The sequence below is a fragment of the Heloderma suspectum genome, chromosome 15, assembly GCF_057233095.1.
Source record: "Heloderma suspectum isolate Gila_16-S chromosome 15, 16-S_ref, whole genome shotgun sequence".
In the NCBI taxonomy this organism is placed as follows: domain Eukaryota; kingdom Metazoa; phylum Chordata; class Lepidosauria; order Squamata; family Helodermatidae; genus Heloderma; species Heloderma suspectum.
Window position 1 is genome coordinate 2,875,327 of NC_139472.1, and position 13,513 is coordinate 2,888,839.

Genomic DNA, 13,513 nt, shown 5'->3' on the forward strand with positions numbered 1-13,513 from the left:
GAAACACAAGGGCACTGAGTGAGCTGGGGAGAAAGGAGAGGGGAAACCGATCCTACTGCTGGGGAAGAGGAGATAAGGAGAAAACCTTCCCCTTTGCCTTCCTTTTTCCAAAGTTTCTGATCTAAAGGAGTGAGGAAAGCTTTTTTCTTCTTTTTCTCCCCCTCAGTTCAACTCAGAAGTCCTGTTGCCATCAGAAAAAAATCAACTTTTTAGGGCGTGTGAGGCAGTGTTCATTTTTGATGTGCAGACTTTCATGTCAGTCTCTATAGCCGCACCTCCCAAGAAGAGTCCCAAAATTCAGGCGGCAGCATGGATCCGTATCAATGAACCAGTTCTAGGTGTTTTCATCTCCACCAGGAGCAGATCTTTTGTCGAGTGAATGGGTCTGAATTGCCCATTCGAGACCAAGTCACCCCCAAAAGACTTTGCATCACAACAAGGAACGAGGTATTGTTGCTGGGAAAATCCATCCCCCTGCCCCCCGGCCACTGTGAGGACTACAGCTTAGCTCAGTGGGAGCAGGGACGTCTGTGGGGGGTGGCAGATGAAGTCAGCGTTCCTGCTCATAAAAAAGTCCTGGTGCTGCATCCCTGCAAGTCCTGCAAGTGCCATTACCCCACTGATGTGAGTGCAAGATTTGTCTTGCAGGGGGGCACTTTGGATTCACGTGATTTTTCCTTATTGATTGACTTTTTTGCTCATTTCTTGGCCCACTAGAGCCGGAGTGGGCAGAAAGTAGATAGCAAGACTTTGGGACTTGAACTTCCAGGATTCCTGACCCCTGGCCATGCTGGCAGGGGCTTCTGGGAGCTGAAGTCCCAAACAGCTGGAGGTCTACCTTCTGCCCACCCCTGCACTGGAATGTTCTTCTGACCTGCAGTCTGGAAATGACTGCTGTTAAGTCCACTTGCATCTTGTCTGCTCACCTGGGTTTTAGCACAAACCTAATTGATGCAGGTTTCAAAATCCCAATGGAACCTTCTTTGATACAGGGGTGGGCAATCTGATACCCTTGGCTTCATTTCAAAAGCCCTCTGCAAGGGATCAGTTCAGATCCCTTGCAAACTTCCCCACGCCAGCAGTATGATGAGCAGGAATAGCAAAGGAGAGAAAGAGATGTCAGTGAGTGAAGAGGGTGTCAGAAAGAGAGAAAGAGAAATGTGGTGGGAGAAAAGGAGAGACAAACATAGGTGGCAGAGAGAGGGGTGTTGCAGAGAGAGAGAGAGAGAGAGAGAGAGAGAGAGAGAGAGAAGGGGTAGGGGTGGCACAGAGAGAGAGAGAGAGAGAGAAGGGGGTAGCAAAGCAAGAGAGAAAAGGGGGTAGGAGAGAGATAAATGTTCTGGGTCTAGTCCTACTCAACACTGGCATGTGGCCTCCAACAGATTAACCCTGGGGGAATGTGGCGAGAGAGAGAGAGAGAGAAATTATCCATCCCTGTTCTAGGACCATTTGCTAACGTGTGCCAAGGGTTGGGTGAGATAATTATTTGTTTTGCACAGTAATGCAAAATTACATAATTTTGCACTTTCAAATTTATACACAAACTGAAATTCCACTGATCCTAACCCTGATGGTGACTCATTCAGCGTTACAACAGGCAACCTCTTCTGGGGTTGGTTAATCCTGTTGTGTCACTATGTCAGAGTGATTTAGCCCACAGAGGAGGCTGCATAGAAAGAGATGAGCCCAGAGCAGAGAGTCAGACAGAGACACAGTGGCCAGCCTCCTCTGGAAGATCCAGTCCTTCCCTCTCAGAAATCCAATCCCTCCCAATGCTGAGATGTAGCAGAATTAGCGTTCATACAGCTTGGAGGCTGATTGGAATGAGGGAGGCCAAGAACAGTGGATCATCCAGAGCCACAACCAGCAGCCTCTCCTGAGGGTGGCTAATTCTGCTGTCTCTGTCCATCAGGAGAGATTCCAACACTCCCAGTGAGGTGCAGGAAGGAGGTAACAGCCAGAACCACAAACTGTACAGAGCTGCAATGAGCGCAGGTTCTTTGGGACTCTTGATTCCAGGGACGTCACCAAGGGTCAGCATAGTCAAGCACCCGGTGAGGCCCACACCCCAGCAGGGGCCCGCCGACAAGAGCCCCCTGGACTGGCTGCTCCTCTTCCCCCTTGCAGCCGGCTTGTTCCCCTGCCTCTCGCTCGGGCCCAGGCGACGGTGGTGATGAGGAGGAGCAGGAGACGCCGCGGCCTCCTTGACCCTGGCTCCCTGCCTGCCTGCCAAGCAAGCAAGCGGGAGCAAAGATGGGGAAGGTGAGGAGGAGCAGGGCAGCTGGTGACTATGGCAGTGGGAAGGTGGACTCCCCGAGGGAGGGGGACCAGGGGGGTCTCTTGCCCAAGGGCCCTCCAAAACCCGGAGCTGGCACTGTTTAACTTCGGTATTCCTTGTGATGAACGAGGGCTTCCCTGCCAGAATCTGCCATTGTGCTTCAGTGCTGAGTTTGGGGATCAGTGCCGCAGGCAAAGTTTGTCCTCGGGGGGGGGGGAGTTCCACCTTTTTGCAACCTCTCACTTGGGCAGGAACTTCTCCTGAAAATCAGGGAGGGGGAGGGGAGAAACCTACTCCTTTTTTTAATAAAAAAAATGCACCGCTGTTCCGATCGCTAAGTGCCGCCTAGAGCGGGCTGAGCAAATGCCTGCCCACGCTTTGGAATGCATTAATTCCCAAGGAGAATTAATTTTCCCAGCTTGTCCCACACAACCTCCTTCTCCGATTGTGCTCCCAAATCTAAGCTTGGTGGAAAAAAGGCCCACCTGATTGCATTCTATATCTGACAGCTCCCCGGGGCTTCATTTGGGACCCAAGCTGAGCCCCGGAACCTGTTTTCTCTGCCAGGGGCTGGACCTCCATGAACAAGTAAGGAAGCAAACTAAAATTCTTGAGCCCCTGGAGCCGGGATGGAGGATGGGGGACGTGTGGCCCTTGAGATATTGTTGACCTACAACTCCTATCACCCCCAACCATTGGCTGTGCTGGCTAGGATGATAGGACTTGCAGTCCAGCCACGTTCCCTACCCATGACAGAAAGAATGCATCTCCTTCATATTCCAAGAAGCAAAACCAGCCCATCTGATTTTACAAGGTCAGAAAGTTTATTTCCAGGTCAAAGTTCATCATTTCCACAACCTGCCCCATACACCAGGGACATCGGACGAAGCTCCGACAAGGGAGGAGGTCTTTTCTGCAGCCAAGGTGATAGCTGGAAAAGCCGTTGCTCTCAACCTATCCTACCTTGCAGGGTTGTGCAGAACAAATGTAGGAAGCCATGTACTCCACCCTTAATTCCTTGGAGTGGGCAGCAATGAAAACAGAATATACAAATGCAATTCCAACAGCAACAAGAACAACTCGGGTGTCCTCTTTTGATCCACGTTTGGTGTGGGGTGTAAATCCCAAAAAGGAATAAAATCAATCTTTAGAAATTAATCACTTGAAACCGGGCGGGGGGGCACACACCCTCAAATCTCACACAGCCAAAGAAAAGCTTTTCCAAATCCCATTTTCTTCCAAGGGAGGGAGTTAAGCATGAATGTCAGTCTCCTGGGAAAATTGTTGGGACTGACTGGCACAGCCAGCCTGACATTTTAGCAGCTGCCATGTGTGTCTGTGTCTGTGTCTGTGTCTGTCTGTCTACATAATACTTTGATTTTTACCTGCACTGCATAGCTCATGAAAGAAGAGAGAAGTAATACATTTTAGCAGCTCCCATTTGTGTGTGTGTGTGTGTGTGTGTGTGCGCGCGTGCCTGCTTGTGTCTGTCTGTCTGTCAGTTTAAATAATACTTCAATTTTTAAATGCACTGCAGGGTCATGAAAGAAGACAGAAGTAATACATTTTAGCAGCTGCCATTGGCATGTGTTTAAAAAAATGCTGCACTTCTTACACTGCATGGCTCATGAAAGAAGACAGAAGTAATGTAGAAAATTCACCGGAGGGTGAATTTTCAATTAAAACAATTCAAGTAAAACAATTTTACTGTTTGACTGATGGATGTACAAGCCAGCGAATCAAATGCCACTTCAGATATCCAGCTTGATCCCCCGCCAAGCTTCAGTTCAGTCTTCCTTTAAAAAAAACATTAAGTGCTGTATGTATGCTTAACTGTTCATTTGTCACAGTGCTTATTTGTTTTTTGTAGGTGCAAAATTGCTCTTGGGATGGGGTGGAGGGTGGGGGTTGTTGGTGACATCACAGATGCTGGCCATACCAAACTGTCCGCCATCAGATCCCACTGCAGACTTGTAGAAAAGGTCTGTGGCTGTTGCCAGAGTCCAAAGGTATGTTTGGACTGAACGCAGCAACGGCATTTCCAGATATGGGGTTTAACTTGGAATCTGACCCAGTCTCCGTTGCTCTGAAAATATTATGTCTGTCTTCATCCACCATGCTGGGTATGACACATGAGATGGGGATTTGGGCCACACACACAACATCTCACCCCATTCCCCAGGGTCTCCTGATTCTCTGTGTAGCCTTTTCAGGGGATGGAGGGGCTGCTGCGGAAAGGAGGGGGTGGGCAAGGCCACTTCCATTGGTCCAATTTAAATTAGAATCCAGCCCAGTCTCTGCTGTTCTAAAAATATTATGTCTGTCTTCATCCACAGTGCTGGGCATGGCACAATAGATGGTTTCCTTGGGCCAGCCCTGGCTCTAAATTACCGTTTAGGTCCACCTGAATCTCGAGGCCGGGGGCGGAATGCCCAGGCTGAGCCAAGAAGCACTAAACTCTCATGTTCCATCCCAGCTGACGGGGTGGGGGAGGTGGGGGAGATACTGGAGAGGTACCAGATCGGAGCAGTCCTGGCTGTTCCCAGAGGCTGAGGCTGCGCTAATGATGGCGGTGATGGAACGCAGAAGCGTGAAAACATTCCTAATGGATGTGACAAGTCTAATAAGAATTTTTGCCTGGAAGAGACCCCCCTTTGGGGCAGGCTTCTGACAGGATGCTGATGGCTGGAATTTGTTTACTCCTTGCCACTGATGGTGCCTCTCCTGCCAGATTCTTATTAATCTAATTTGAGATGTTCGGAGTTACGGGAGGGGGGGGCGGCAAAGAATTTGACTGAAGCTCCACTAATAAGGCGTGTCACCATCCGGCTACTGGCTGACCAGGCAAAAAGAAGGAGGCAAAAGAACAACTTTTGCCTGCCAACAGAGAGAGATTTGGGATCTCTGGGTCAGTAGAGCCTGGTGGCTCCGATGTCAGTGGGGCAGTGAATCCGCTCCGGGCACCTGTCAGAACCAGTCAGAGCTCTAAAGAAGCTATCCAAGGTGCTCCGCACCTTGGATAGCTTCTTTAGAGCTCTGACTGGTTCTGACGGAAACCCGGAACCAATTCACCACCCCACAGACATCGGCATCTCCACTGCTCCAGGTCAAGCCAAAAGTCATCTGCACGACTCCCGTACAATAAAGAGCCAGATTGACTTCTCCGTTTGCAAAGCGCTTTCCCAAACTAGCTCACCTTCTCAGGGTGCTCTGGCAGCAGGGCTGTAAGACGAGCCAGAAGAACGTAAGACGAGCCCTGCTGGATCAGACCGAGGTCCATCTAGTCCAGCATTCTGTGCACACGGTGGCCGGCCAGCTGCCCACGGAAAGCCCACAGGCGGGACCCGCGTGCAACGACACTGCGTGTGTGTGTGTTGCACCCGATTTTTGGGAGCACAGATCAAGTGCAAGATGTGGGCATGGAATCCCGCTTGTGGGGATGAAGCCCTGCACTCAGCCAAGTTTCTAGATATCACTCCTTGCACCTCTCTCCAAAGAATTTGATCTGCTCACAGCACCACTAAATATGCCTAACGTCCGTATGGGAGAGGTATGCTGGTCAGTTTGTGTCATCTGTGTCAGGCGACTTAGCCATAGGGTGCATCTTTGCAGAACTGAAAAAGAAACCTCCTATGTCGGTTTATTCACACCATCTCCTGTGTTGTTTTTCTCCTTTCCTTGCTTCCACCAGCTGCCGTTGACTATTTGACCAAGAACGTGAGCCTCTCCACACAGCGCAGAATGAAACTTGGGGAACATTCCACCGTGCTGGGTCTCCTACCTGTTGAAACAGGCCAAGCTTACTGATGGATCCACCTGTATGAATTCTCCCTCAATGATAGTCTGCCACCCATGGGACCAAAACAAAAGATCCCAGTTCTGCCACCAGCCTTCCAAGGACCCACCTCTGTCCACACCTCCTTGTGGAAACCACAACACCAGACCTTTCCAAACCTGCCTCCACTTGAAGGGCAGAGAGGATGGGGGGCAAAAACAAAACAAAAAACAGAAGAACTGTTCACCTGTCCAAATTCTTAGTGTGCATACCTGTCAAGTTGCCACTCCTGAGTGGTGGTGACAACTCCTTGAATGACAAGAGACAATGAGTTTGATCTAATGAGTTTTCCGATGTTCAAGCCCTCCTAGCCAACTCTGTATACAACCAATGCTAATGGACCTTCCATTGATGTAGCCATGTGGCTTTAGTCACTGTGGAATCTGTCTTCTACGTAATTATATAGATATAGATATGTTCCTTTTGTCCACCCTCCTCACCCCACTCCCCCTCCCGGCCCTATTTTGTTATTGTACATGGTCAACATTGCCTGTGAAAGAGGAATCCCGTTGATTGATAAGTGTTGATCTTGGGACCAAATGTGAGGTGTTTGGACCAAAAATGGAGAAGTGAGAAAGGGCAGGATTATGACGACAAATCTTTGGATTGATCCATACCAGGACCAGCAACCAGTTCAATAGAGGTGAGGGGGAAAGGGAGATTTTATGTTTGTTCTGAAGTTTTTCCCACATTTAGGGACCACTGTGATCGCAGAAACATGGGGAGGATTTGGAGAAACCTGGAAGTTAGGTACAAATTAATACAGTGTAGCATTCCTCATCTAGACTGTCATATCATGGGGATTGGGTAACAATGAGTTCACCCAATGAGGACTCATGTCCTACTTGTGGGTTTCCCACAGATAGCTGTTGGCCACAGAATGCTGGACTAGATAAACCCTTGGTCACATCTAGCAAGGTTCTTATGTTCAGTAGCATAGTGGAACCATGGCTTGGAGGGATGAAGCACCTGGACTTTTTTTATTAGCAGGGATGCTGACTTCATCTGCCACCCCCTTGGACTTCCCTGTTCCCTCTGAGCTAAGCTGCAATCTTGTTCGCTGTTGTAATGCAAAGTATTTTGGGGTGGCTTGGTCTTGAATGGGCAATTAAAACCCATCAGCTTGACAAAAGGCCTGCTCCTGGTGAAGATAAAAACTGCTAGAATTTTTGGACTCTCCTTGGGGCGGAGTGGCTATAGGGACTGTCTTGATGAGGGCCTGCACTGCTTATGTTCTTATGCGCTTATGTAGCTGGAAGCATTCAACTCAAACAGAAATAAGGACCACGTGATAGAGCACATAACAGTTTATATTCTGAACAGAAAAGGGCCAGGAAGGTGGCTTTTCAAATTGCCATATTTTGGCAACCAACATTCATCCATCCATCCATTTGTGATGGATTCCACCACCAACCCTTGTTGGTTGAGCTTTGCTGGAATTCCACCTCTCTGAACATTGGCTTCAGATTCCATCATGCATCGATCCCGTTGGCTGAACGTAGACTTCTCGAAGTCCAAATGGGCTGGGGAGATCAGTAGAGGTTTGGGTGAGGCCAAGATAGGATGGAGCTCTTCAACTGAACCCACCTGCAGGTGAGGTGATTTGGATCCCTAGAGAGCCAGTGGTGCCCAGCTTGTCGAGGAGGTGTACCTGCGTATAGTTGCGTGGGAGGCAGCTTCGCCAGAGTAAGAGGAGAACCTACCAACCGTACACAGTTCTATGGCAGAGAGGACAGGAGATATCTGAGGATCAGAGAGCTCAAGGCATCTGTCTGCCAGTGGTGGACAACATTCCAAAAGTGGACACAGTGCTGGTTTTGGGGGGTCCTTGGGCAAGACACCCTCCATGCCCCCCCCTTGGTGAGCCTACCTTCTCACCGCCATGGTCCCCAGCTGCTCTTGCTCTTCCTCCTTCTCCTCTTTCTCATCCTTGCTCCCACTTGCTGGCTTAGTAGGCAGGGAGCAAGGAGGCTGTGGCATCTCCTGTGCCGCCTCCTCCCCACCACCATTGCCTGGGCCAGAGCGAGAGGCAGGGGAACATGCCAGTTGCAATGAGGAAGAGGAGGAGCCCGTCCAGGGGGCTCTTATCAGTGGGCCCCTGCTGGGGTGTGGGCCCTTGGCAGGTGCCCGGCCATGCCTACCCTTGGCACCGCCCTTGATTGCTACCACTTGCTTGCTGGACAAGCAGAGAGCCAGGGAGCAACGAGGCCATGGCCTCTTCTGCTCCTTCTTCTCACCACCTCCATTGTCTGGGCCAGAGCAAGAGGCAGGCGAACTGGCAGACTGCAGTGGAAGAGCAAGTCCTGGTGGCGCGTGGGTCATTAGCAGATGCCCAGTCATGCCTACCCTTGACACCAGCCCTGAGTGGACAGATCCACTCTGTCCACTCCCACTTCCAAAAACATCAGGAGCATTCCAGTGTTTGAATACAAACCCTCCCTCTGGGGAAGGGACTCCAGCTCAGTGGGTAGAGCCGCAATTTGCATGCATGCTGTCCCAGGTGCAATCCCTGATGTCTCCAGTTAGAAAGATCTAACTGAGAGCTTCGGCTATTGGGCGGTATAGAAATGAAATAAATAAATTAATTAAATAAATAAATAAATCTAAGCTAGCACAGATGGGCGAGGAAAGTTCTAGGCTCAATGGACCAATGGTTGAGCTGCATGTAAGGAATCTTCTTATGTCCAAAATAACTACAATTCCAAGATTTGTTGCACCCTAATTTGTCTCCACCACCTCTAGAGCCCCCAAATGCTGCAGCATGCAGCGCAGGGGGTGTTGTCATCTTTACTTTTCTTTTTTACATGTAATTGTTTATTGTATTCTAAACCTAGGAGGTGATAAATCAATGCAACATTTTGTAGGGAATGGAGGAATCACTAGAAGGCAAAGCAAAGAGAAGGAGTGGGGGGAAACCTGGGAAAGAGGAAATATATATTCTCAACCATGGAATGTTTTTGCTCCTCAAAATTCCTTGCAGCTGTTCATCCTGCCTCCCTCCAAGTTCAGAGTCAAGTATGACCAAAGCCCTTCCCTATTGACTTCACCTTGAGGAGGGACCAATTTGGAGGAGTTTAGAGATGCCGAGATGCAAGATTTGCATTGGACTCTTCTGTGCCCTTTCACCTCTGGCCAAAGGTGCCATGCAGCTAACAGAATGTCTCAGAGTTCACAAATCTAGGGTGAACACATTCAGTTAGTACAGGGGTGAGGAACCCGTCGCCCTCTAGTTGTTCTTCAATTCTAACTCCCATTAACCCCAGCCAGTATGGTTGTTATCAACTTTTTGTGTGGTTTTTGGCCCATCAATCCGCCGTCTCTACTTGGTACAAGTTCAGGAGCGGCCTCCCAAAACCATTCCCCCACAGCATGAGCAAACCAGACTCGTATGCGTACAAAGCGGACTGCAGAGCAATGGTAACCTGACGAGAAACAGCTGAACATGTTCCCCTTCTCAGAAACAGGAAGCACATGGCTGCCACTTCCCACCGTTGGACAGCTGTTTTGCCCTTTCCTGGTCTCCTTGTCTGTTTTGGTACATACATATAGGTAATAAAGAAAGCAAAAAGGCAAAACTATGGGGAGACTGTTCGTGGTCACAGCAGGAGATTAATTTTCCCCCACCCCAAAAAACCCACCCAGTTCTTGAGAATCAATCCAATTGTGGCGACACATTCCTGGAAGCACTTCTGACCCTCTGCTATAGTTCCTATGGAACGATGCTCGTCCACCCCACCTGTAAAAATACGATTTGCCATTTCCCTCTGCCCTAAAAGCCCACAAATATCTAAGCCACTGCTGTAAATACAGAGCTTAGAGGACGATTAAAAGGGGAAAGCAGCTACTGGGACAGAGGGTGGGTAGCTGATTTTTCAATCCTTACTCCTCTGCGGTCGCACTTATGTAAATTAATTGGAAACTCGCTCACATGGTGTATGTTTATAGACAGTTGGCATTTTCTCTCTCTCTTTTTCTCTCTTGCTATTACAAAACACACAGTAAGTGCTGTGCTAGTTTAAACAAAATACACACACACACACACACTTGTATAAATATACACACACACATATATACACATACATACATATACACACACACACACTCTTATATAAATATATACATGCGCACACACATACACACACACACACACACACATCAACAAAGGCTTGGGAGGCAGAGAAATGTCAGAACATTTGCCCATTGTATGTTTGCGCAATACATTCCAGGGATGCTTGGGGGGGGGGGTGTTTGGGGATGGGGAGAAGTTAACTTCAGTTTCCAAAAAGAGAAATGAGACAGAAATTTTGATGAATGGATGGGAGTAACCTCAGGGCCGGGGGGGCCTAAATACACCCAGGTCACCCCCTTTCCAACAACTGCCAATCATTTGGAGGATTTGTGGCTTTTGTGAGGTTTCTTTTTTTCCTATGCCAAAAGGCGGAAATGCATTTTCTAAGGCTTAGTTACTGGCAGGAACAGCTTTAAGTTAAAATATGCTGGTATTTGGGGGAATCTTGGCCCTGCCCTTTTTGCCTTTGGCCACACCCACTACTGGAATTCAGTCCCCAAGAGCTTCTCAAAAAGGGAATTCGGCCCTCAAGCTGAAAGAGGTCCAACAGAGGTGAAGCTATGGGGGGAATGTTCGCTTGTAGCTACAACGGAAGATTAATTCCCCCCCCACCAATACAAACCCCTGTTCTTGAGTATCGATCCAATTGTGGCAACGCATTCCAGGTTCATTGATCATTCCAGTGAAGGATTTTTACAGCTCGTGTCGCCTCGTCCAAATTCCATGCGTGTGCCCTTGATGCACAATCAGTGCTCCCATATGCGCAGCCTTCTCTGCCCATCTCAAAGGAGAGATTCAGTGTGCTCATGTCCCAATCCCAAATCAGAAATATCTGTTGAAAAGAATGTGGGGGGGGGGGGATGAGATTTTCTCATAAGGGAGAATTTAGTGCTCATGTTGGCGTATCCCTACCTGTGAAGCCATGGACGGAGTGAGGCAATTGAATTTTTTTTAATTTTATTTGTGGGGAGGAGGAAATGAGAAGAAACCAGGAATAGATTCAAATCCTCCCCTTTCCATTCTCTTGCCTGCATCATTCTGACAGCAATTTTGTATATTTCCCTCCCCCTTTCACCCCAAAGGTCCTGCACCCCCTGAAAAACCCTACTGCTCAGAGATTTTGTGTATTTAATGTTTCTAACTTGTCACCCCTTAACAACTCCATATACCCAAACCTGGAGAAATATTATCTGTAGAACATACCTTTATTCCTAGTAATTGCAGATATGTTGCTTCTGTGTTTGAGTCATAGCTAATTTTTGCTCCATATGTACACGTGAGTGTATGCATCCATGCGCATGACAGGGGAAATGCGTGCGTGTGAGAGCGAAAGGGAGGGGGAGAAGGAGAGAGGGTGTGGGTGTGTGTGTGTATGTATGTGTGTGTGTATATATATATATATAAATATAATCACCCCATAATTTATTCAGCTATATGGAGTCGTAGAGTAGAGAAACAAAACTGGTATTTGCTTTAATTACCTGCTGCCCGTAGGTGTCTCTCTCTGTAACTCAGGCGTAACTGTTATACATTAAAAATAAAGAAATGCTTCTTTGGGAGTCTTTTTTCCCCCTTCCCCTTTTAATTCACCTTCCAGTTCGGCGCATTGGGGCAAGAAACTGCTGAATAGTTTCATGTCCAAGCGAGGAGGGTAAAATTATGTCTGGAGGGGCAGGGGGAGTGGGTATAAATTATTAGTATTTCTCTCCCAAAGCAACAGGGTTTGGAAACTGACCTGATCCATCCCCGCCAGATGAAAGCACAACTCAGAATGTGGTCACTCGTGGCTAGGGATGCTGGAGAAATCCACCACGGATCCGGAGTCCCCAGCAGACTGACTCTCCCTGCCAGGGTGTCCTCTGAATTTCACACGTTCTTTTTTCTCTCTAAGCAGGAAAAGAGAGGCCATTTGCAGTCGTAAAGTGTTTCATTATACATGAACCACAGCTAATTACAGCCGTAATGTACCCACGTTAACTAAAGAGAACAGAAATGTGCAAAATCCGTAGGACATGCCAGGGTTCCGGGGAAGTCTGCTGAGCCCCAAGAGGACGGGATTTCCCTGTGACAAACCCCCTCCCCTGGACTGGACGTTGAGGGGCTCACACATCCCTCCCTGTAGTCTTTTGTACTTCCTGGATATTTTCAGATGCGTTTCTTGGCTCAAACCCCACCCCATTTCAAAATGCATTGACAGTAGGATCCTATGCATGTCTGCTCAGAAGTAAGCCTTGTTGAGTCCAATGGGAGTTATTCCCAGGTAAATGTGCCTAGGATTGCAACCTTGAAACATGCATATTTTGGGGGAAAGTACATTTAAAAGGAATAATTGAGGGAGAATGCTTTCGAAAATAGGTATTTACAAAGCAATCCTAAGACGGAGAGAGATTCCATGGTGCAGAAAACACCACTTCGTGGGGTCTGGGGCCAAATTCAGCCAGGCTGAGGTCCAAATCCAACCCTCTGGTGGTCCTCAGTCTGCTCCCTTCCCCCTGACTGCAAATCATTTGGTGGTTTCTCGGCTTTTGTGCAGTTTTTTTCCCATCCTAAAAGGCTTAGTTATTGGTAACAAGAACTTTAAGCTAAATATGCTGGGGGGGGGGTATTTTGGCCCTCAACACCCACAGAGTTTTCTGCCCTTGTGCCAGGAAGGCCTCTGCAGAAAGAGGAGTCCACAGCCTCCAACAGCCCCATAGTCACCCTCTCAGGATGCCTACATATAGGATTAGTGATGCGCAAACTTACCCAGTGAATTTCTTATTTACTCCATGTGAGCTCAGTTGAGGGTTCTCCTTTAATACCAACTCTCATTCTGTGCTTCTGCGCTTCTGCGCTTGTGCAATATTGTGTTTTTGATGTTGCACATGCAGTTTTTCTCATATGCCAACTTGTTTTGCTTTTATCCTCTGTAAAAGAGGCCACCCCGTGCATGTTTTTTAATTGTGCCTTGGAGTGGTTTTTTTTTCTGTTTTGAGTCCAAGAACTCAAGGATTATGTGGGGTAGAAACATTCAGTCACCTGCCCATGGAAAAGTTTGTTTCTTTCCCACCACATCCACCCAGTCTCTGAGAGTTTGCTGCACGCTTTCAAGAACTAACCTTCACCACTCTTATGGGAGAGAAATGTGATCTTTTTTTTAATGGAGATGCTCCTGGATGCTGGCCCCAGGATTATCTTATATGCATCCATTGTGTGATTGCAGAATATCCAGTACTAGTTTTAAAAAAACCTGTAGGTTTCTTCCAACAGCAGTGAAAAAGGTGGTAGGAACACTGCAGACTATGAATGAAGATGACAAATGGGGTAATTAGAATCTGGAGCAGACAAGTCA

General features: G+C 48.1%; 1 protein-coding gene across 1 annotated transcript in view; it reads left to right on the plus strand.

The window, feature by feature from the left end:
- Positions 1–6,085, plus strand: part of PAX7 (paired box 7) — a 173,055-nt gene extending 166,970 nt beyond the window's left edge. The window contains 1 exon segment of the mRNA XM_084822026.1: positions 5,970–6,085. Coding sequence (XP_084678152.1) covers positions 5,970–6,085 — 116 coding nt within the window.
- Positions 6,086–13,513: the final 7,428 nt, after the last annotated feature.